General features: G+C 45.1%; 1 protein-coding gene across 1 annotated transcript; it reads left to right on the top strand.

Annotated features, from left to right (window-relative positions):
• The first annotated feature begins 939 nt into the window (after window positions 1–939).
• On the top strand, window positions 940–1,899 carry LOC120990448 (olfactory receptor 1020-like). The gene has a single exon (XM_040419283.1). It carries the CDS (start codon window positions 940–942, stop codon window positions 1,897–1,899), a length of 960 nt encoding a protein of 319 aa, XP_040275217.1.
• The last annotated feature ends 24,014 nt before the right edge of the window (window positions 1,900–25,913 follow it).

The raw sequence follows: 25,913 nt of genomic DNA on the forward strand, positions 1-25,913 counted from the left end.
GGTATATAGGGCTACAGTAGGGCTCCCTAGACCCCATATGTCTAGTATAACTCCATACAACTCATACATGACAATTTCCCAAAAGTTTTCAACTGGTTCAAGGCTCCAAAGTTTTAATTGTACCTTTGTCCTCAGATTGGACTCATCTGGGCAGAATTGTGACTGGCATGAAGGCCTCCTTCATGCCATAGGGATCTTGTGCCTGTCATGGTTGCATCGTGAGTAGCTTAAGATAAATTCTAGCTTCCAAAAGGGCATTTTGGGTTCTAAAAGCGAATTGTGATTGCTAAAAGGTGTATTCTGGCTATTATTGGTGGCATTCTGGTTGTCATGAGGGTATCATATGTGGTATAAGGGACACCGTGGATGCTTTAAGGGGCATTGTGCATATCATTAGTGGCCTTGTGGTTTCTATGCGGTCATCAAGTCTGATGTAAGGGCCTTTGGGGCTGGCATAAAGGGTATTGTGACTGTAAGAAAAGAGGAGCCAAAGTATGACATCTCAGCAGGAGCCATGAAAAGCTTACATGGTGGTTTGGACCAGACTGAGAAGAATGCCATTAATAAAACTTGTATTCATCTGTATATTTATATTAGGGTATTTGTGGGGTAAGGGGAACAGATGGATGTCAATGCCTCTAATATGTGTCTCCTTTCTGTAGTCAAATGTCAGACCACCATAGATCTGCATCTGAACTGATGTCACCTTCGGCCATCTGAACCTTTCCAAGGATTGTGATCCTGTTGGTAGTATTTTCCAGAAGTCAAACCAAAAGATAAAAATCCAGTTCTAAGACAAATGGTCAGTACTAAGTCCCTGTGGATAGAAATCAATGAACATATATATAAATGTGGTCACATCATGCTTGTTGTGACTTCCTTATGTCTTTCATTGGACTCCTGCACATGCATATGGTAGCACTTGAATCGAGAAACCAAATGGACATCACTAACGGGACACAAGTCACAAGGTTTATCTTTTCAGGACTGACGAATGATGACAACCTTATCCCCTTCCTCTTTATACTCTTCTTTCCTCTTTATATCATGACCATCATGGCAAATGTTGGCTTACTTACTATTGTCCAAACCACTTCGAGCCTTCAGAACCCAATGTACTTCTTCCTGAGTTACCTCTCTCTGGTGGACGTCTTCTATTCCTCTTCAGTTATCCCTAAAATGCTTGTGGACCTCATATCCAAGAAGAAGGCTATCTCATTTGTAGGTTGTGCTTTCCAATTTTTCGTCTACTGTTTACTGGTGGCCAGTGAATCTCTTCTCTTCTCCACTATGTCATATGATCGCTATGTCGCCGTCTGCCACCCTCTCCATTATATGACTATTATGACTAAGAAGAAATGTCTATGCCTTGTTTCTGTTGTTTTATCTATTGGATTCATACAGTCATCGGTACAGACTGGCTGTACTTTCACTCTAAAATTCTGTGGGTCAAACCTCATCAACCATTTCTACTGTGATGTTTTCCCAGTTCTTAAACTGTCCTGCTCTGATAATTTCACATGTGGCATTATAACCATCTGCATTGTATGCATTCTAGGCATAGGTCCACTTATAGTTATTCTACTTTCATACCTGCTAATTATCTTCTCAGTTTCACAAATAAAATCGTCATCGGGCAGAAGTAAAGCCTTCAGCACCTGCTCATCACATCTCATGTGCGTCTTCATCTTCTATGGATCTATTTTTTTCACTTACCTGCGTTCTCACTCCAGAATCTTTACAGTAAAAGACAAGGTGGCTTCTGTCTTCTACACAGCAGTGACACCAATGCTGAACCCCCTAATATATAGTCTGAGAAACCAAGATGTGAAACACACCGTCATAACATTAGTTCGGAAACTGTTAAAGAAGCGTAAATGGTGTTCTACCAGTACTTAAGGTCAGGGATCTTCAAGGAGGTCAAGAGGATATATATATATATATATATATATATATATATTACTGAAGCACAGCATGATGCTGATCCATGTGTTGCCATATACTGCTCTTCTGGGCACCACTTTACAGAGGTCTTCAACCCCTGGAAACAATGATCCTTGCCTCCGTACTACGGTCTCTGACATAGCATGCCTCAATATTATTTATTTCAGATTCTGTAAGTGTCTGATAGAGTAAACCTCCATGTCTCTGCATACAATCGGAGGTATATAGGGGTACAGTAGGGCCCCATAGACCCCATATGTCTAGTATAACTCCAATCAAAGTCGTTGCAATCAAAGTCGTTGACTTGATCCAGCAAGTTTTACAGAAGTTTCTAATCATTTTGTGGCTTTTCTCAAAGTTTTCAACCCAAACATGAAATATCAGAGGTAGCTCCAAAATTTAAATATAGTAATACATCAAAATGCAGCCATGTGATACTACATTTCCACTGAAGAGGCAACATGCCTGGCTAGCCTTTGTTTCCACCAGCAAATTTAACTTTTTGCCAGCAAAGCCAATGAGAGAACCCCGTAAAGACCATAAAATCCCTTGGTAGTCTGGTGGATAGGTCCTAGAAACTTAGTAGGGAAAGGGTATTTACATGTCAAGAATTCGCAGAGATTGGAAACACTTATCTCTAAACTTTGACCAAGAATTTCTCAAAATTCTAAATTAGGAAAAAAAACAGGATGTCATGTGCATATTACGGCGGCTCATGTGGACTCACAACGGCTCTAATTTATCTATCTAGAACTAGAGATGAGGACATTTTTCAAAAATTCAATTTGGACACTTCACCGATGTTTCTGAACAAATAGCTTTGTTCCGAATGAATTTGTCATGAAGCGTGTTAAACCAGAAGGCAGAGTACATCTTGTTGTACATCAGTGTGCATTGCAGCAACTTACATAGCTAGTCCTTTCTGGTAGTAAAACAGTTACTGTACGTCAGTATAACAGGCAGGTCACATACAGTATATAGATGTGCACATCAGTGTGCGTCACTATTAGGCTCAGTTCACACTTCCCTTTTTTGCCAGTTACGGGTCCAAAACAAAGAACAGAGCAAATCTTTTCGTGATACCTTATCTGACAGTAGTATTGGCTCCTGATTTTGGCTCACCATACAGTAACTGCTGGAATTAACTGACCAAATAATTGAAGTGTGAACTCAGCCTTAGAGGTCAATATTTGCGTCAGGTATAATGTACTTAACCGTGCAGTGGCCCAAGATTGTACTATAGAGAGGTCTATTTTTACATCTCCTGTGTCCACATAGATTGTTAGAGAACCTGGTGTGCTACACACTGATTCTACCAAATTTTGAAAGAGCGGTCTCATCTCACTGTTGTTAGGGTTTACACATTGATAGATAAGCTATTGTGTTACCCATATAAGCTCCACTATAAAGTGAAAGAGCTGTCTCATTTAATACCGTCTCATGTTTCCACATAGATTGCTTGAGAACCTGGTGAGTAACACACTGATACAAGTAGTGGCCCCATGACAGAGTGGAGAGGGTGTCAGCAGTTAGTTTATGTTGGCGTCACTTTTATTTTTCCCTTCTTCTGATCCGTCAGAAGAACCCAACAAAAAACAGTTCCTGTCTTTTGCATGAGCCTTTACACGGTCAGTATTTGGTTGGTAATTGATCACAATTGGTAAGGCAAAGAGAGGAGTCGGTCCAAAACAGAGATGACATGTGAAGGAAGTATTTGCATGTCTTCTTGCTTTTGGCTTCCAAATCATGAGCAAATCCTGATGCAAAACACTGACCGTGTGATAGAGGCCTTATAGATAATCCAAAGACAAGATCCGTTGTGGTTTTCATTTTTCAATTCTTCTGATGGATCAGGAGAATGGCAAAATAGGGAGACTAGTGTCCCTGAAAAAGAATCGTGAGGGTGGCAACAGAGAAAGGAGTCGACACTGTGGCCCAGTCAAAAGAGTGGTGAGAGTGGCAACAGCAAGAGGAGTCATTATAGTGGCCCAGACACAGAGTGGTAAGGGTGGCAACCGCATGAGGAGTCAACATAGTGGCACTGTCACAGAGTGCTAAGGGTGGCAACCGCATGAGGAGTCAATATAGTGGCCCTGTCACAGAGTGGTGAGGATGGCAACTGCATGAGGAATCAACATAGTTGCCCCGTCACAGAGTGGTGAGGGTGGCAACAACGAGAGAAGTCATCATAGTGGCCCCGTCACAGAGTGGCGAGGTGGGGGGCAACAGCAGTGGCAGTAACAGCACAAGAAGGTGACAGTAGGAGAAGATGGCAGCAGAGTTAGCAGGTGTGTGGCATCAGGCGGGTGGCAGAATCAGAATGGTGAAGCACATGACTAGGGAAAACGTACCATTTTTCACAATGTTTTGGAGTCGCGGCACATTGCAGTCAGAACATTATGTGCAGCACCAGTCCGCCTAGGGTTGGTGCTGTGGGACTGCAGGTGGCCCCCATATGTTGTGGGTCGTTTTCTCCTCCCTTCCTATCCTCCTTGCTCCAGGGATTTGTGGGTTAAGCTTTTCCCAGAATCCCTTGGCCGGGGCACTGAAGCTCCTCCCTGGATGGGGCTATATATTTCCCCTCCTCCTTCTGGCCGGTCTCTTGGCTGCCGGAACGTCTCCCTCCCTCCCTCCCCTGGATGGTTGTGTTTGCTGGTTCGCCGTTTGTCGGCTCCCATTGGTGTTTTTGGAATGTTCATACCTTTTTCTATTTCCTAGTATAGGTTACATCATATTCTCAAGTCACAGCTGGCAGTTTGGAGGCAATCGGAATACCCGGTGTGAAGTGTAAAGGGCGGACTTGCCCGCTGCGAGGGCAGCGGCTGGCATACCGCTCCATGTAACGGTTTTGGAGCAGTTCTAAAGCTCATAGTTTTGTTATGTTCGGTAACGAATAAAGAAAGCTGTGGCCGATCACCACCCAACTCAGTGGTGTCATGTGTGTTTATTGGGTAAGAAGGTTCCAATTAGCAGGAGTATAGGGGGGGCGTTGTGGTTGCTTGGCCTACCTGCAGTCCTGACAGAATGATCTAGTCTGATGCATCAGGCACTGACGTGTGAAAATCCTTGCTGATCCACGCCTAAATCATGTTTACAAAGGTTAGTCTCTCATCATTTTGTGTTGAAAGATGAGTTTTCTTTGGGGTAACTATGTTCCCCACCACACTAAACACCTACTACTACTAGCCAGGCAGGAAAGCTTGTATAAGGCAAACTGGGCCAGTTGCGGCCAGAAATCAAGTTTGGCTGCCCAGTAATCCTGGGTATCTTGGATCTGGGGTGACAGGGTGCAGTCCAAGAATGAAACCACCTGCTGGTTCAGGTTCTGCTCCATATCCTGCTGCTGGCTGGTTTCTTCATCAGGCGGGTGAAGAAATTTGCTCATCAGAGACTGGAGACTAAAGTTACTGCTGACCGAGCTGGTGCTGCTCCTGTCCCCACCCCTCTAGCAGTCATGGCAGTGGAGCATGAGCACAGAGGGCCCCCTCATTCAGACCTTCATGAGGATGAGCGATGGCGCACGTAGGCAGTGACAGACTGACTACATAGGATGTCTTGATAGTAGTTGAGTTTATCCCTCTCAGCAGGTATAAAAAAAGGCCCCTATTTTGGCCGATAGCAAGGGTTTAACATGGTGGAGAGCCAGTAGTCATGATAATGCACCAGTCACTATGCAAGAAACTCAGCATGCATCTGGCGATTTGCGCAAGGGACTCGGAGGCACTTCCTGCCTCCATCTCCACTGCATACTGCTACAGTGTGTCGGGGTCATCTGCCTTGTCTTCCTCATCGACCTCTGCCACCTCCTTCTCCTCTTACTCTTCTCCTGTCACTTGTGCAGAAAAACCACCCATTTCTTTATACATTGCTTGGGCGTAAATGTCCTCCTCATCCTCCGCTAGTTCAGCCCCCACAGGGCTCAGGTCACCATGAGATGTAGGCGCCATGTCTCCTGTTCCCTGGCCAGACAGATTTATCAGTATCTGCTCCAGGGCGCAGGGGTCAGCCATCTATGATGCAATGCCAACATAATGTTGATAATGTCGATGACAATGGTTCTGATCTTCAGTTGGTGAGGAGACTGCCAGGATTCGATTTCTTGTTGGAGGACATGAAGCAGTTTTTCCCTCATGCGACTCCATTCGCCCAGGCAAACCAGGTGCAGAACAGTGTGACTGCTCCATGCTCTACATATGTGGTATGCTAGAGGACCACTCATAACTGTGTCTACAGTGGAGGCTAAGGACAAGATTTAGATTGAGGAGGCAGAGGAGGACATTGTTGCCAGGATCACAGCTTGAGAACATGGAGGCGGCATTGCCATCACCTAGCCAAGTTGATGCATTTACCCTGTGGGCCGTAAAGGACATATATTGTCCTTGATCGTAGTTACAGCTCCGCACATCAGTGCTGCCGTGAACTGTACCAGACAATGACAGGCTCAAGGACTGGCCCACCTTCTGCTCAACATATGTAACACCCCAGAGTGGTGTTACCACTCCTGCACCCTGCTACTGTCTTTATTGGGCTAACAACACAAATGTCATCTATTTATTTTGTCCAGGTCCTCCACACGGTGCATTCCTAATCTGTTTGCAACTGTTATGCTCATGTAATATGCCTGGTTCCCCAGCAGGTGGCAGAAAATATGGCAGAGCTGTACTTAGATAGAATGGAACTTACCATTCTATTCTAAACCCCTCTGGAGAGAATTGGGCTAGTCCAATTTACTGCAGGAAGTGTGGGGACCATTTAGTTATAGTTAGTTTAGTTGAGGTCTCTGTCAGTTAGGGGAAGAGTGTTCAGGGGCACGTCTCTACTGGACGGGCCCACGCCAGCTAGAGCACCCTAAGCTCTGCTGGCCATGGAGACAAAAGGCTAAAGCCTCAAGAGACAGGAGATTAGTTCCTCGGCTGAAGATAAGTCAGACTACAGAGTGAAGTGCAACATCAAGAAGAAGCTGAGTTATCCAGCCAGCCTGTCAGTACAGCAGAGTGAGAGAAGGATATAGCAGAGTTGAATTTGCCTGCCAGTTTCATGCTAAAGCCTGCTGGAACCAAGACAAAGCCTGTAAACAATTTTGGAGACCGTTTATTCAAAGTAAAGCTGTTATTAAACTTCATCTCATGGTCTGGACTCCAGTTATTCTCTTATTCCTCAATTATTCCCCCTATTTATTGCTTCAGAACCAAAGCCTGGGGTCCAGCCGTATCCAGGTAGGAGCACTGTGACACACATAAAGTGACATTTTAGGCCGCACTATACCACTGGGCATTCCTAGACCTGGGACACAACATAGAGTGCCATGGGGTGCAGCCGTCCGTTACACATACATGTGCAGGGCTGGTACAGCCTTTTTCAAGAAGTAATGACAGCTTGGGACTCTCCACCTTGGCTTGGCACAATCCGTCAGTTCTCTGAAAGGTGCAGCGTCAACCACATGGAAAGGGAAGGACCAGGGACGTGAACACATAGGGCTCACAGGGGCTTGAGCCCCTGCCCCCTTCTACCCCTGCCCCTTTAATGCCATTTTTTTTATGTTGTCCCAAGCCCAGGGCCGTCCTGGGTTGTCCCAAGCCGTGGGGGAGGGGGCCGCCCGCCCCAGGTGTCAGGCTGTCAGCTACAGGGGGGTGCTGCCATGCCTGCCTGCGTACCAGTAAGGTATAGTATTCTGACCACCGGCATTCCAGAGCGAACTGTGAGAGTGAGAGCTGTGGGAGAAAAGACCTTACATGACATCATTACTATGTAACCAGTAACATAGCGATATTACTGGTCACATGGCTATGAGGTAATCAAAGGTCCTTTCTTTCTTCCAGGACGGGTAGGTCATGTGGGTCGGCAGCACTCTTCTATCACAGGCCGATTGTCTGCAGATCAGGGATGGCTGCTCAGCAGCGTCTGTAGAGAGGAGAGAGTCTGTCAGCACTGGAGAGGTGGATGTGACTACTGGGGAGGGTCTGAGTATTGTATGCTGGGGTAGGCTGTGTGGGATTATATACAGCGGGGCTGCTGTATGGGATTATATACTGGGGGGGCTGCTGTATGAGATTCTATACTGGGGGGGCTGCTGTGTGGGATTATATACGGGGGGGGCTGCTGTGTGGGATTATATACCGGGGGGCTGCTGTGTGGGACTATATACTGGGGGCTGCTGTATAAGATTATATACTGGGGGGCTGCTGTGTGGGATTATATACTGGGGGGGCTGCTGTATGGGATTATATACTGGGGAGGGCTGCTGTATGAGATTATATACTAGGGGGACTGCTGTGTGGGATTATATACTGGGGGGCTGCTGTATGGGATTATATAATAGGGGGGCTGCTGTATAAGATTATATACTGGGGGGCTGCTGTTTAGGATTATATAATGCGGTGGTTGCTGTATGAGATTATATACTTGGGGGCTGCTGTATGATATTATATACTGAGGGCTGCTGTATGAGATTATATGCTGGGGGTGCTGTATACTGGGTGCTATACTGCTCTACTTTAGGGTGCTGTATATTGTGGGGTGCTGTATACTGGGTGCTATACTGCTCTACTGTATACTGTGGGGTGCTGTATATTGTGGGCTGCTGTATACTTGGTGCTATACTGCTCTACTGTATACTGTGGGGTGATGTATATTGTGGGGTGTTGTATATTGTGGAGTGCTCTACTGTATATTGTGGGTTGCTGTATACTGTGGGGTGCTATACTGTTCTACTGTATACTGTGGGGTGCTATACTGCTCTACTGTATACTGTGGGGTGCTGTATAATGTGGAGTGCTGTATACTGGGTGATATACTGCTCTATTGTATATTGTGGGGTGCTGTATATTGTGGAGTGCTCTACTGCTCTACTGTATACTGTGGGGTGCTATACTGTGGGGTACTGTATATTGTGGAGTGCTGTATATTGTGGAGTAATATACTGCTATACAGTACGCTGTGTGGTGCTGTATACTGTGGGGTGATATACTGCTTTACTGTATACTGTGGGGTGCTGTATATTGTAAGGTGCCGTATATTGTGGAGTGCTATACTGCTCTACTGTATACTGTGGGGTGTTGTATACTGTGGGGTGTTGTATATTGTGGAGTGCTGTATACTGGGTGCTATACTGCTCTACCGTATATTGTGGGGTGCTGTATACTGTGGGGTGCTATACTGCTCTACTGAATACTGTGGGGTGCTGTACACTGTGTGCTGTTATACTGCTCTACTGTATACTGTGGGGTGCTATACTGTGGGGTGCTGTATATAGTGGAGTGCTGTATATTGTGGAGTGCTATACAGCTCTACTGTATATTGTGGGGTGCTGTATACTGTGAGGTGATATATATTGTGGGGTGCTGTATATTGTGGGGAGCTGTATATTGTGGAGTGCTGTATACTGTGGAGTGTTGTATATTGTGGAGTGCCATACTGCTCTACTGTATACTGTGGGTTGCAATATTGTGGGGTGCTATATATTGTGGAGTCCTGTATATTGTAGAGTGCTATACTGTTCTACTGTATATTGTGTGGTGCTATATTGCTCTACTGTATATTGTGAGGCACTGCATACTGTGGGTGCTGTATATTGTGGAGTGCTATACTGCTCTACTGTATACTGTGGGAGCTATACTGTAGGGTTCTGTATATTGTGGAGTGCTGTATATTGTGGGGTGCTGTATTCTGTAAAGTGCTATACTGCTCTACTGTATATTGTGAGGTGCTGTATACAGTGGGTGCTGTTTATTCTGGGGTGCTATAATGCTCAACTGTATACTGTGGGGTGCTGTATATTGTGGGGTGCAATACTGTGGAGTTCTGTATATTGTGGAGTGCTGTATATTGTGGAGTGCTATACTGCTCTACTGTATATTGTGGGGTGCTGTATATTGTGGGGTGCTGTATAATGTGGAGTGCTATACTGCTCTACTGTATACTGTGGGGTGCTGTATACTATGGTGTGTTGTATATTGTTAAGTGCTGTATACTGGGTGCTATACTGCTCTACTGTATACTGTGGGGTGCTGTATACTGTGTGGTGTTATACTGCTCTACTGTATACTGTGGGGTGCTATACTGTGGGGTGCTGTATATTGTAGAGTGCTATATATTGTGGAGTGCTATACTGCTCTACTGTATATTGTGGGGTGCTGTATATTATGCGTTGCTGTATATTGTGGAGTGCTATATATCGTGGAGTGCTATATACTGTGGGTGCTGTATATTGTGGAGTGCTGTATAATGTGGAGTGCTATACTGCTCTACTGTATATTGTGGGGTGCTGTATATTGTGGAGTGCTGTATATTGTGCAATGGAAATTTGGAAACCGCGCTGCTTTGGACTATATCATCCGGTTCACAGGTGAATGAAACTGGGCACCAGCCTCTTTCCTCTTCACCCAAAGGATCCGATCCTCCACAGACCACCTCCTCTGCAGTGTTTAAGAGAAATTGGCAAATAGTATAGCACCCCTCTTGAAAGTTGGTTTAAAAGGTTTTATTCTACTTACAAGAAATAGTAGATAAACAAGCATATAACAAAGGTAAAAACCGTGACGTTCCTGACGTTCCTGTATATTGTGCGTTGCTGTATATTGTGGAGTGCTATATATCGTGGAGTGCTGTATACTGTGGGTGCTGTATATTGTGGAGTGCTATACTGCTCTACTGTATACTGTAGGGTGCTATTATGTGGGGTTATGTATATTGTAGAGTGCTATACTGCTCTGCAGTATACTGTGGGGTGCTATACTGTGGGGTGCTGTATATTGTGGAGTGCTGTATACTGTGGGTGCTGTATATTGTGGATTGCTATACTGCTCTACTGTATATTGTGAGGTGCTGTATACTGTGGGTGCTGTATTTTGTGGAGTGCTATACTGCTCTACTGTATACTGCGGGGTGCTATACTGTGGGGTGCTGTATATTGTGAAGTGCTATATATTGTGGAGTGCTGGATATTGTGAAGTGCTGTATTCTGTGGAGTGCTATACTGCTCTACTGTATATTGTGAGTTGCTATATACTTTGGGGTGCTGTATATTGTGGGGTGCTATACTGCTCTACTGTATATCGTAAGGTCCTGTATATTGTGGAGTGCTGTATACTGTGGGGGCTGTATACTTTGAGGTGCTGTATACTGTGTTGTGCTATACTGCTATACTGTATACTGTGGGGTGCTATACTGCTCTATTGTATATTGTGGGGTGCTATACTGCTCTACTGTATATTGTGGGGTGCTATATACTGTGGGGTGCTATATATTGTGGGGTGCTGTATATAGTGGAGTGCTATACTGCTCTACTATATATTGGGGGTGCTGTATATTGTTCGGGTGCTATACTGCTCTACTGTATACTGTTGGGTGCTGTATATTGTGGAGTGCTATACTGCTCTACTGTATATTGTGGGGTGCTGTATATTGTGGGGTGCTATACTGCTCTACTGTATATTGTGGGGTGCTGTATACTGTGGGGTGCTATGCTGCTCTACTGTATACTGTGGGGTGCTATACTGCTCTACTTTATATTGTGGGGCGCTGTATACTGTTGGATGCTGTATACTATGGGGTGCTATACTGCTTTACTGTATACTGTGGGGTGCTATACTGCTCTACTGTATTTTGTGGAGTGCTGTATATTGTGGAGTGCTGTATATTTTGGAGTGCTATACTGCTCTACAATATATTGTGGGGTGCTGCATATTGTGAAGTGCTGTATATTGTTGGTTGCTATACTGCTCTACTGTATATTGTGGGGTGCTGTATACTGTGGGGTGCTGTATAATGTGGAGTGCTGTAAACTGTGAGTGCTGTATATTGTGGAGTGCTATATATTGTGTAGTGCTGTATACTGTGGGTGCTGTATATTGTGGAGTGCTATACTGCTCTACTGTATACTGTGGGGTGCTATACTGTGGGGGTGCTCTATATTGTGGAGTGCTGTATATTGTAGAGTGCTATATAAAGTGGAGTGCTATACTGCTCTACTGCATATTGTGGGGTGCTGTATACTGTGGGGTGCTGTATATTGTGGGGTGCTATACTGCTCTACTGTATATTGTGAGGTGCTGTATATTGTGGGGTGTTGTATATTGTGGGGTGCTGTATACTATTGGGTGCTATACTGCTCTACTGTATACTGTGGGGTGCTATATACTGTGGTGTGCTATACTGCTCTACTGCATACTGTGGTGTGCTGTATATTGTGGAGTGCTGTATACTGGGTGCTATACTGCTATACTGTATACTGTGAAGTGCTATATATTGTGGAGTGCTGTATACAGGGTTCTATACTGCTCTACTGTATACTGTGGGGTGCTGTATATTGTGGAGTGCTATACTGCTCTACTGTACATTTTTGGGTGTTGTATATTGTCGGGTGCTATACTGCTCCACTGTATACTGTGGGGTGCTATACTGTATGCTATAGGATTCTATACTGTATACTTTGGGGTATTTTATAGTGTGGGGTGCTATATACTATAGGATGCTATACTATATACTGTGGGGTACTTTATAGTGTGGGGTGATGTATACTATAGGGTGCTATACTGTATACTGTGGGGTGCTATATACTATAGGGTGCTATACTGTATACTATAGGGTACTATACTGTATACTGTGGGGTGCTGTATACTGTGGGTGCTGTATACTGTAAGGTGCTATACTGCTCTACTGTATATTGTGGGGTGCTGTACATTGTGGGGTGCTATACTGCTCTACTGTATACTGTGGAGTGCTATATATTGTGAGGTGCTGTATATTGTGGGGTGTTATATTGCTCTACTGTATACTGTGGGGTACTATACTGCTCTACTGTATAATGTGGAGTGCTTTATATTGTGGGGTGCTATACTGCTCTACTGTATACCGTGGGGTGCTATACTGCTTTACTTTATATTGTGGGGTGCTGAATACTGTTGGGTGCAGTATACTGTGGTGTGCTATACTGCTCTACTGTATACTGTCGGGTGCTGTATACTGTGGGGTGCTATACTGCTCTACTGTATATTGTGGAGTGCTGTATATTGTGGAGTGCTGTACTGCTCTACTGTATATTGTGTGGTGCTGCATATTGTGGAGTGCTGTATATTGTTGGTTGATATACTGCTCTACTATATATTGTGGGGTGCTATATTTTGTGGGGTGCTGTATATTGTGGAGTGCTGAATACTGTGGGTGCTGTATATTGTGGAGTGCTGTATATTGTGTAGTGATGTATACTGTGGGTGCTGTATATTGTGGAGTGCTATACTACTCTACTGTATACTGTGTGGTACTATTCAGTGGGGTGCTCTATATTGTGGAGTGCTGTATATTATGGAGTGCTGTATATTGTGGAGTGCTATACTGCTCTACTGTATACTGTGGGTTGCTGTATATTGTGGGGTGCTGCATACTGTGGGGTGCTATACTGCTCTTTTGTATATTGTGGGGTGCTATACTGCTCTATTGTATATTGTGGGGTGCTGTATACTGTGTCTTGATGAAGGGCTAAGATATAACAGCCCGAAACGCGTCACAGCATACTACTCTGCATTTGATGTCTGTTTTTAAAGAAGTGGAATAAAGAAGCCTTTTATTGTGAAGAGCTGGAATTCGTTTTCTTTTTTCATTTTGCTCCAGACTGAGTCCAGGTCTGTACATCCGTGCTCTGCTTAGTGTGAGGTGAGAGCTGCAGCAATCTCTACATTTGTCTACTGTGTGGTGCTATATATTGTGGAGTGCTATATACTGTGGGTGCTGTATATTGTGGAGTGCTGTATATTGTGTAATGCTATATACTGTGGGTGCTGTATATTGTAGAGTGCTATACTGCTCTACTGTATACTGTAGGGTGCTACACTGTGGGTGCTGTATATTGTAGAGTGCTATACTGCTCTACTGTATATTGTGAGGTGCTTTATACTGTGTGGTGCTATATATTCTGGGGGGCTTTACTGCACTACTGTATAATGTGAGGTGCTGTATACTGTGGGTGCTATATATTGTGAGGTGCTGTATATTGTGGAGTGCTATACTGCTCTACTGTATACTATGGGGTGCTGTATATTGTGGGGTGCTATACGGTGGGGTGCTGTATATTGTGGAGTGTTATACTGCGCTACTGTATATTGTGGGGTGCTGTATACTGTGGGGTGCAGTATACTGTGGGGTGCTGTATATTGTGGAGTGCTATACTCCTCTACTGTATATTGTGGGGTGCTGTATACTGTGGGGTGCTGTATTCTGTGGGTTGCTAAATATTGTGGAGTGCTCTATACTGTAGGTGCTATATATTGTGGAGTGCTATACTACTCTACTGTATATTGTGGGGTGCTGTATACTGTGGGGTTCTGTATATTGTGGGGTGCTATACTGTTCTACTGTATATTGTGAGGTTCAGTATATTGTGGGGTGCTGTATACTGTGGGTTGCCATAGTGTGGGGTGCTTTATATTGTGGAGTGCTGTATATTGTGGAGTACTATACTGTTCTACTGTATATTGTGGGGTGCTATATTGCTCTACTGTATATTGTGAGGTGCTGTATACTGTGGGTGCTGTATATTGTGGAGTGCTATACTGCTCTACTGTATACTGCGGGGTGCTATACTGTGGGGTGCTTTATATTGTGAAGTGCTGTATATTGTGGAGTGCTATATACTGTGGAGTGCTATACTGCTCTACTGTATATTGTAAGGTGCTATATACTTTGGGGAGCTGTATATTGTGGGGTTCTATACTGCTCTACTGTATATTGGGAGGTCCTGTATATTGTGGAGTGCTGTATACTGTGGGGGCTGTGTACTGTGAGGTGCTGTATAATGTGGTGTGCTATACTGCTCCACTGTATACTGTGGGGTGCTATACTGCTCTACTGTATATTGTGGGGTGCTGTATACTGTGGGTGCTATATATTGTGGGGTGCTGTATATTGTGGAGTGCTATACTGCTCTACTATATTGTGGGGTGCTGTATATTGTGGGGTGCTATACTGCTCTACTATATACTGTGGGATGCTATACTGCTCTACTGTATATTGTGGGGTGCTGTATATTGTGGGGTGCTATACTGCTTTTCTGTATATTGTGGGGTGCAATATATTGTGGAGTGCTATACTTCTCTTCTGTATATTGTGGGGTGCTGTATATTGTGGGGTGCTATACTGCTCTACTGTATATTGTGGGGTGCTGTATATTGTGGGGTGCTGTATACTGTGGGGTGCTATGCTGCTCTACTGTATACTGTAGGGTGCTATACTGCTCTACTTTATATTGTGGGATGCTATACTGCTCTACTGTATATTGTGGGGTGCTGTATATTGTGGGGTGCTATACTGCTCTTCTGTATATTGTGGGGTGCAATATATTGTGGAGTGCTATACTTCTCTTCTGTATATTGTGGGGTGCTGTATATTGTGGGGTGCTATACTGCTCTACTGTATATTGTGGGGTGCTGTATATTGTGGGGTGCTGTATACTGTGGGGTGCTATGCTGCTCTACTGTATACTGTAGGGTGCTATACTGCTCTACTTTATATTGTGGGGTGCTGTATACTGTTGGGTGCTATATACTATGGGGTGCTATACTGCTCTACTGTATACTGTGGGGTGCTGTATACTATTGGGTGCTATACTTCTCCACTGTATATTGTGGGGTGCTTCATATTGTGGAGTGCTGTATATTGTTGGTTGCTATACTGCTCTACTGTATATTGTGGGGTGCTGTATACTGTGGGGTGCTGTATATTGTCGAGTGCTGTAAAATGTGGGTGCTGTATATTCTGGAGTGCTATATATTGTGTAGTGCTGTATACTGTGGGTGCTGTATATTGTGAAGGGCTATACTGCTCTACTGCATGCTGTGGGTTGCTATACTGTAGGGTGCTGTATATTGTGAAGTGCGTTATATTGTGGAGTGCTGTATATTGTGCGGTGCTATATATTCAACGAGCCGGACACTGGATCATTGGGGCAATGTATATTGTGGGGTGCTATACTGTTCTACTGTATATTGTGAGGTTCTTTACAGCACATTACATACATTTATTATGCACAAAATGGGCAGAACACTCCCTGTCTGTCATAATTTATTATGTCACTACCTAAATAATACTGCTATGCAGAAAAAATATATAAACAGGAATGGAATCCTAGCTAATCTGAAACTAAAACTATAATGTCAGTTATAGGTCTAAGATAAATTGTGGAAGTCCCATTCTTTGCAATCTTGACCTCCACCTTCCTAACATTGCCATCCCTGCTTGGAAGAGCATTGACAATAAGTCCTACAGGCAACTCGTTCCTGCCCTCTTGGCTGTCCTTCAACAGAACAACATCGCCCATTTTTACATTTGGGCGATCTTCAGTCCATTTCCTACGGCGTTGCAGATTTGACAGATACTCTCTCTTCCATCTTTTCCAAAAGGTGTCTTCCAAGCATTGTACTTGCTTCCATTGTTTAGCATGAACTTGTGTTGTACTTATGGTTCCAGGTGGAGCAGACAAAGAGTTCACCCTTTGCGTCAATAACATTGCTGGGGTAAGGACCATAGGTGTATCTGGGTCTGAGGACCAAATAGAGCTCTGAAGGCATGCTGCTTGAGTAGGCCTAGTGGCTTAATCTGCAGGGTTTTGCTCTGTAGATACATAGAACCACTGATCTGGGTGTTTAGACTGCCTGATTCTATTCACTCTGTTGGAGACATACAGATAGAACCTCCTAGTGGTGTTGCAAATGTACCCTAGGACAATCTTGCTATCAGTGAAGAATTTCACAGCATCAAAATCAGTGTCTAGTTCATCTGTGATTAGCTCAGACATTTCGACTGCAAGTACGGCAGCACACAACTCTAAACGAGGAATAGTGTGGGCTGGTTTACGGCTTAATTTGGACTTTCCCATGACAAATCCAACATGACACACATTTTCTGCATTAATTACTTTCAAGTAAGCTACTGCACCTATAGCTGTGGTGGATGCGTCTGAGAAGATGCATAGTTCTTTCCTGCAAGCTGATGATAGAGATATGGGCACATAGCATTTTTCTATCTTTAGGTGCTCTAACGCTTGCAAGGATTCTGTCCATTGAACACACTCACTTAGTCTCTCCTGTGGAAGCAATGCATCCCATTCACTTTTTCCAGATGACAGTTCACGAATTAAGGCCTTACCTCTTATAGTCACAGGTGATACAAACCCTAGGGTATCATAGAGGCTATTTACGGTGGATAGAATGCCTCTACGTGTAAAAGGCTTTTCCTCTGAGGAAACTCTGAAAACAAAACTATCATTTTCTAGATCCCAACTTAGGCCTAGGCTTTTCTGCAAGGGAAGGGTGTCTGTACCTAGGCAAAGATCTTTAAGGTCCTTAGCTCTGTCTGCTACAGGGAAGGCTTCCATTACTTTTTGGCTGTTGGAAGCGATTTTATGAAGACGCAGATTGGATTCTGCCAGCATTTGTTTTGCTTTACTAAGGATGGATATAGCATCCTCAGGTGTGCTAGCAGAAGCGAGTCCATCATCTACATAGAAATGTCTCAATACAAAGTGTTTGGCTTCTTCTCCATAGCACTCTGCATTTTTCTGGGCAGCCTTTTTCGCGCAGTATATAGTCACAGCAGGAGAGGGGCTGTTGCCAAATACGTGCACTTTCATTCTGTACTTGACAATTTCTTTGTCTATGTCATTGTCTTTGTACCAGAGAAAACGTAGAAAGTCTCTGTGGTCTTCTCTGACAAGAAAGCAATAAAACATTTGTTGCACATCTGCTGTGAAAGCAACGTGCTCTTTTCTGAAGCGCATGAGGACTAGAGATGTCGCGAACATAAAATTTTCCATTCGCGAACGACGAACGCGAATTTCTGCTAATGTTCGCGAACGGGCGAACCGTGCGAATCGGGTGAACCGCCATAGACTTCAAAAGGCAGGCGAATTTTAAAACCCACAGGAACTCTTTCTAGCCACAGTAGTGATGGAAAAATAGTTTCAAGGGGACTAACACCTGGACTGTGGCATGCCGGAGGGGGATCCATGGCAAAACTCCCATGGAAAATTACATAGTTGACGCAGAGTTGGATTTTAATCCATAAAGGGCATAAATCACCTAACAATCCAATTTTCTTTTGAACAACGTGGTTTAAAACACCTAGTGTGTGTATACGATCAGGTATAATGTTGTATCGATCAGGTAGTGTAAGTGTTACGCCCGCTTCACAGACATTGACAGACCAAACTCCCCTTTTAATGCACTGCAAACAACCGCAAACAGTGCATTTGCCCACCCGCAAACTCCCCATTTGTACAAAGTTGGATACCAAGCTAGCCATGTCCCGATTATGTCATTGAAGGTTTCTTCCTCCACCCAGCCACGTACAACACCAAGGGTCCTGGAAAGGTGAATTGAATTGATTTTTCGAACTGGGAGATGGTTAAAAAAAACGCTGTCTCGCTCCCCTTTGTTTGAATCCACGGTCACTGCGTCTGCACCGTGCAATTTACTGTCCCACCCGATATGAGTAGTATTTTCTGTAGTACTATTCTCATCAGTTTAATCCCTGTTACGTCCCCAATCTGGGGTCCATTTATTAAATAGATTTTTCGAACGGGGAGATGGTTAAAAAAATGCTGGCTCCCTCCCCTTTGTTTGAATCCACGCCACGGTCACTGCGTCTGCGCCGTGCAATTTACTGTCACACCCGATATGAGTGCTATTTTCTGTAGTACTATTCTCATCAGTTTAATCCCTGTTACGTCCCATATCAGGGTGGGATTGCCTTTTGTGAAAAAAAATTTAGGCCGGGTACCTTCGACTGCCTTCACAGTGACAGACCAAACTCTGATACACCAAACTGAATTCATTTTAGGAACCGGGAGATGGAAAAAGCAGCTTGGTCGGTCCTCTTACTCCCAAGTTGGGGCACTGCGCGTGCACGGCGCAATGTGCTGTGACACCCTATATGAGTGGTGTCTTAACTAGTACTATTCCTATCAGTTTAATCCCTGTTACCTCCCCTATCCGGGGACGTGTGTCGAATTGATTAACCATTGTCGAATTAACGAACCATTACGACATCCTGGAATAATTTAGTTCTGAGCTTTGTACTTGCTTTGTATTGGAATTGATGGGGATTTTTTAAATTGACTGCATTATTTCTAATAAACTATTAAGAGACTTTATTAGGATTTTTTTATTTTATGTATTAAAAACCCACCCATACAACTTAAAAAAAATTTTTTTCGTTTTTTCTATGAAAAATTATCCAGCCGATCGCTTTGGTCTGATCATAATGAAGCAACGGCATTATCATCTGGAGTGTGGCAACATTGCCAACACACTCATACAGGTGATGATCGCTTCATTGTGATACGCAAGCCCCTTCACCACAACAAGGTAACGATCACGAAGGGGAATTGACACTTGTATGTGCTTTTTTTTTTGTTTTGTTTTTTACAGCCACAGTGCAGCACCAGAAAAATTAGGCATGTACACATGCCTGAAAAATAATGTTATTGTTGCAGCCGCAGTTGTAGCAGCGGCAGGAAAAATTGATGTTTTTAAGGCAGAAAGGTGACTAAAACATTGCGGCTTGAACCCTAGTTGGTGGCGGAGAATTCACGAAAGTCATCTGGTATGCAGACATTAAATACAGCAGCGTGGGGACCATTTTGAGGCCAAGGCATGTCATCAGGCCTTTTGTTAGTCAAACGTATCCCCCACTGTCAGTCCCTTCGGGATCCATGCCTCATTCATCTTAATAAAGGTGAGGTAATCAACACTTTTTTGACCGAGGCGACTTCTTTTGTCATTGACAATGCCTCCTGCTGCACTGAAGGTCCTTTCTGACAGGACACTTGAAGCGGGGCAGGCCATAAGTTCTATCGCAAACTGGGATAGCTCAGGCCACAGGTCAAGCCTGCACACCCAGTAGTCAAGGGGTTCATCGCTCCTCAGAGTGTCGATATCTGCAGTTAAGGCGAGGTAGTCTGCTACCTGTCGGTCGAGTCGTTCTCTAAGGCTGGATCCCGAAGGGCTGTGGCGATGTGTAGGACTTAAAAAGCTCTGCATGTCCTCCATCAACAACACGTCTGTAAAGCGTCCTGTCCTTGCCGTCGTGGTAGGAGGAGGATTACTTTCACCTCTTCCCGTTGTGCTGTGACATCCCCCTTATAAGCTGTGTAAAGCATATTTTTTTGTTTTGTTTTGAACTGCTGCATCCTTTCTGACTTTCGGTAAGTTGGTAACATTTCCGCCACTTTCTGCTTATACCGGGGGTCTAGTAGCGTGGCCACCCAGTACAGGTCGTTCTCCCTCATCCTTTTTATACTAGGGTCCCTCAACAGACATGACAGCATGAAAGACCCCATTTGCACAAGGTTGGATGCCGAGCTACTCATTTCCCGTTCCTCGTCCTCACTGATGTCATTGACGGTCTGTTCTTCACCCCAGCCACGTACAACACCACGGGTCCCAGATAGGTGACAACAACGAGCACCCTGGGATGCCTGCTGTGGTTGGTCTTCCTCCTCCTCAAAGCCACATTCCTCCTCTGACTCCTCTTCCTCATACTCCTCTTGCAGTGTTGCCGCAGGTTCGGCAAGCGATGATGACAAGGCTGTTTCTGGTGGTGATGGTGACCACAACTCTTCCTCTTCCTCTTCACGCTCATCTACAGCCTTATCCAGCACTCTTCGCAGGGCACGCTCCAGGAAGAAAACAAATGGGATGAGGTCGCTGATGGTGCCTTCGTGCGACTGACTAGGTTTGTCACCTCCTCAAAAGGACGCATGAGCCTACAGGTATTGCGCATGAGCGTCCAGTAACGTGGCAAAAAAATTCCCAGCTCCGCAGAGGCTGTCCATGCCCCCTGGTCATACAAATACTCGTTGACGGATTTTTCTTGTTGGAGCAGGCGGTCGAACATTAGGAGTGTTGAATTCCAATGTGTCGGGCTGTCGCAAATCAAGCGCCTCACTGGCATGTTGCTTCGGCGTTGAATGTCTGAAAGTGCGCCATGGCCGTGTAGAAACGCCTGAAATGGCCACACACCTTCCTGGCCTGCTTGAGGACGTCCTGTAAGCCTGGGTACTTAGACACAAAGCGTTGTACGATGAGATTCCACACATGTACCATGCACGGCACATGTGACAACTTGCCCAAATTCAATGCCGCCAACAAATTGCTTCCATTGTCACACACCACTTTTCCGATCTCCAGTTGGTGCTGGGTCAGCCACTGATCCACCTGTGCATTCAGGGCAGACAGGAGTGCTGGTTCGGTGTGGCTCTCTGCTTTCAGGCAAGTCAACCCCAAGACAGCGTGACACTGTCGTATCCGGGATGTGGAATAGCCCCTGGGGAGCTGGGGGTATTCAGTTGATGTGCAGCCAGACACCGCAGCAGAAGAGAACTCAGCCGAGGAGGTTATGGAAGAGGATGGAGTAGGAGGAGTAGAGGAGGTGGCAGTAGGCCTGCCTGCAAGTCGTGGCAGTGTCACCAACTCCGCTGCAGAGCCACGCATTCCATGCTTGTCAGCCGTCAGCAGGTTGACCCAATGCGCAGTGTAGGTGATATACCTGCCCTGATCGTGCTTTGCAGACCAGGTATCAGTGGTCAGATGGACCCTTGCCCCAATACTGTATGCCAGAGATGCCATGACTTCCTTTTCAATCACTGAGTAGAGGCTTAGGATTGCCTTTTTTGAAAAAAAAAATCGTCCGGGTACCTTCCACTGTGGTGTCCCAATAGCGACAAATTTTTTGAAGGCCTCAGACTCCACCAGCTGGTATGATAAAAGCTGGCGGACTAAGAGTTCTGTCAAGCCAGCTGTCAGACGCCGGGCAAGGGGGTGACTCTGTGACATTGGCTTCCTACGCTCAAACATTTCCTTTACAGACACCTGACTGTGGGCAGATGAGATGGAACTGCTGAAGATGAGAGGCGGAGTGGCGGGTAGTTGAGAGGGGGCAAGGAGGACAGCAGTGGTTGACGTGGCTGAAGATGCTGGACCAGGAGGAGGATGGTGGCTTTGAGGTTGTGTGCTGCTTCTACTCGTCATCATGTGTTGATCCCATAGGCGTTTGTGATGTGCGATCATGTGCCTTCGCAAAGCAGTTGTACCTAGGTGGGTGTTGGACTTCCCACGACTCAGTTTCTTTTGGCACAGGTTGCAAATGGCATCGCTGTTATCAGAGGCAGACACACAAAAAAAATGCCACACTGCTGAGCTTTGCAATGATGGCATTCTGGTGGTGGCAACAGCATGTGTTGATTGGCGTGCTGTCTGGCTGACCCCGGGTGCCGATACATGCTGTCTGACTGTGCCACTAGCTCCTTGCAACGACCTCCCCCTGCTTCCAACTCGTCTCCTCCTTCTCTCTGTCTCCCCTTCTGAACTTTCCCCCTCTTCTTCTTCTCTTCGAGCAGGCACCCACGTGGCATCCACGGACACATCGCCATCATCAACCACTTCACTTGTATCTGACACCTCAGCAAAGGAAGCAGCAGCGGGTACAACATCATCATCATCATCACACTGTACGTCCATGTGTGTAATGCTGCCTGACTGAGACATATCCCTGTTATCTCCATCCTCTGGCAATAATGGTTGCGGATCACTAATTTCATCCAACTGATGTGTAAATAACTCCTCTGAGGGATCAAGTGAAGCGGCTGTGGTGGCTGTGGTGGTAGTGGTGATGGTGGCGGCGGGCGGGAGAGTGGTAACTTGAGAGCAGGTGACCAAAGCTGAGCTGGAGGAGGATGGTGCGTCAAGGTTCTTAGCGGAAGCTGTTGAAGATTGGGTGTCCTGTGTAAGCCAGTCAACTATTTTATCAGAATTTTTTGGGTTCAGGGTACGTGGCCTCTGAACACTGGGCATTATTCCAGGGCCAGTGGAAATCACAGCACCACGAACATGTCGGCCCCTGCGGTGTGGCCTGCCTCTGCCTGTCATTTTTTATTAGATAAGTGTTACTATGCGTGCAAGGTACTGTGCCACCCTATATAAGTGGTGGGCAGTGGGCACAGTACAGTCTGTGTGGGCCTGACACACACTGGCTTGCAACTGTGATTATATCACAGAAAAATATAAAATATAATTTTTTTTTATCTGCAAGGTATTTGTGAGTGAGTGACACCCTGTAACGGTATAAGAGGAGGCCTAGCCACTAGCCAGTGGCCACAATACAGTCTGTGTGGGCCTGACACACACGGGCTTGAAAATGTGATTAGATCACAGAAAAATATTAAATAGAATTTTTTTTTATCTGCGAGGTATTTGTGAGTGAGTGACACGCTGTAACGGTATGAGTGGAGGCCTAGCCAGTGGCCACAATACAGTCTGTGTGGGCTTGACACACACGGGCTTGAAAATGTGATTAGATCACAGAAAAATATTAAATATAATTTTTTTTATCTGAAAGGTATTTGAGTGAGTGACACTCTGTAACGGTAAAAGTGGAGGCCTAGCCACTAGCCAGTGGCCACAATACAGTCTGTGTGGGGGCCTGACACACACGGGCTTGCAACTGGGATTATATCACAGAAAAATATTAAATAGAATTTTTTTTATCTGCAAGGTATTTTCTGTCACACCCTGTATGAATGGTGTGCACACAGTACTGTCTGTGACTGAGCCTGCAGCCTCTCACACAAGGGCAGGCAACTGCAATATATGTATATATATATATATATATATATATATATAAATAAAAAATAAAGCAGACTGATGTACCAGCCCTGAAAAGGGCTTTTTGGGGTGCTGTCTGGACGCTGTCCTTACAGCAGATGAGTCTGTGGACACAGAACACTGCCCTAGCTAACGCTTTCCCTATTGAATCAGCAGCAGCAGCACTGTCCCTCCTCTCACTGAGAATGCAGATTCCGAATGAATCTAAAATGGATGCTGTCCAGGAGGTGGGAGGGTCTGGGAGGGAGGGTCTGCTGCTGATTGGCTGGAATGTGTCTGCTGACTGTGAGGTACAGGGTCAAAGTTTACTCGATGATGATGTATAGGGGGCGGACCGAACATCGCATATGTTCGCCCGCCGCGGCGATTGCGAACAAGCTATGTTCGTCGGGAACTATTCGCTGGCGAACTATTTGGGCCATCTCTAATGAGGACACCTAGCAAAGTATTGTTTAGGTCAGGGCCTCTCAACAGTACGTCATTTAAAGACACTCCTTTATACTCTGCGCTGGAATCAGTGTTCCCTGTCTCTCTCAAGTGGTCCTGCAACTTCAGCGTGATCATTGTCTAGCATCCCCTTAATGAATTCAGTGAAATCTCTTTTCACTTCTTTCTTTCTCTGCAGTGTTTTGCTGAGTGAATGCAAACGCTTCATGGCTTACTCCCTGTTACTAGGCAAAACACGTCTGGGTGTGCAAAAGGGGAGAGGGGCCACCCAACTGTGATTGTCATCTTGGTAAGCCTCTTTATCCATAATCTGCAAGAAGATCTGATCCTCTATAGAGAGGGCCTGTTTATCATCATCTTTATTTTTCTGAAATACTGTTATCCCTAGATTGTCTGTCTCAATGTTGGAATTGACTTCTTCTTTACCATATAGTGTAGAAGAGTCACAGTGTTGTGTTGACCTGCCAAAGCTTTTCTTGACTATGAAGTTGTTGTGACAGGGACTGAGAAGGGATGTGCGTCCATTTGTTAACACAGACGTCTTCAAAGTGCTAATGTTGTCAGGCTGGTGCACTGTCCCCAGGCAAACTTCTCCTACAATGACCCACCCCAGGTCCAGTCTTTGTGCATAGGGGGCATTATAAGGTCCATTGATTTGCTGGCGTACCTTGTGTACCTTAAGGATATCTCTTCCAAGAAGAAGGATAGAAACATCTGGCTCAACAGCTGGGATAAGGTGAGCAATTGAGCGGAGGTGAGGGTGGTAATGGGCTACTTCTGGAGAGGGAATCTCAGTTTTGTCGTCAGGTATCATGCCACACTTTATTAGGGTAGGAAGTGGGAACTGCACTTTCTTATTGAAGGATTCAATGGTAAAGTCAGTAGCCCTTCTCCCTCTGGTTTCAATTGTCCCCGCACATGTCCTTAGAGTGCATGGAACTGCACTTGCCTTAAGGTTAAAGATATCAAAGAAATCTGACTTGCTCTGTTCATCTAGCACTGCATACATTTTCACTGCCCTTTCTCACTTGCCAGTGGGATACACAGTCACTAAACAGATTTTAGAGCATGATCGTGCACTCTTGCCTTGTCCACATATGTCGGTGCAATTAGACATTACAGAGGAGAGTGGGGTCTCTTGTTGCTCCCTGCCCTGATCTTTCCTGGGTTCTACAGTCTCTAGTGGGGCAGGAGCAGGGCCAGGCTGCAAACCTGCAATATGTCTCTCACTGCCACATTCTGTACATTCTACTGGTATTTTACAGTCTTTGGCAATGTGATAAGTAGATCCGCAGCACTTGAAACAGATGTCGTTTTGTTTAAGGAAGGACATCCGCTCTGCAATAAGTTTGCTTCTAAAGCCTTTGCATTTCTTTAGTGGATGTGTTTTTTTGTGTATTGGACAATGTCTGTCAGGGTTTTCTATGGTGTGTACCTTGTGGGTGCTTTGGTAGTCTGTGACTTCTGAAGGTACAGCTGTTTTGTGTGTGGATACATAGGCCCTACCGTGAGGTCTGTGAGGTCTCTTAGGTCTGTGTGATTGATTGCCGCTGGTGGTGAAGGCGAAACTTGGATCACTTCGGATTTTCACTTGCTGTCGGACAAACCTAGAAAACATAGAGAAAGGGGGAAAAGCGACTCCATAATCTTCTTTGAATTTACCTCCTACAGACATCCACTTGTCTTGCAGATTTGAGGGTAGTTTCTCTACTATGGGATTAGTGCCTCTAGCTGTATCTAGATACGAAAGTCCTTGCAAGTAGCCATCCTCTTTGGCATATTCTATCTCAAGTAGAAGATCACTCAGTTCTTGTAGCCCACCTTGGGAAAGACTTCAAGTTTTTTCAACAGTGCTCCTTCTATTACCTCTGG

The sequence above is a fragment of the Bufo bufo genome, chromosome 1, assembly GCF_905171765.1.
Source record: "Bufo bufo chromosome 1, aBufBuf1.1, whole genome shotgun sequence".
Lineage (NCBI taxonomy): Eukaryota > Metazoa > Chordata > Amphibia > Anura > Bufonidae > Bufo > Bufo bufo.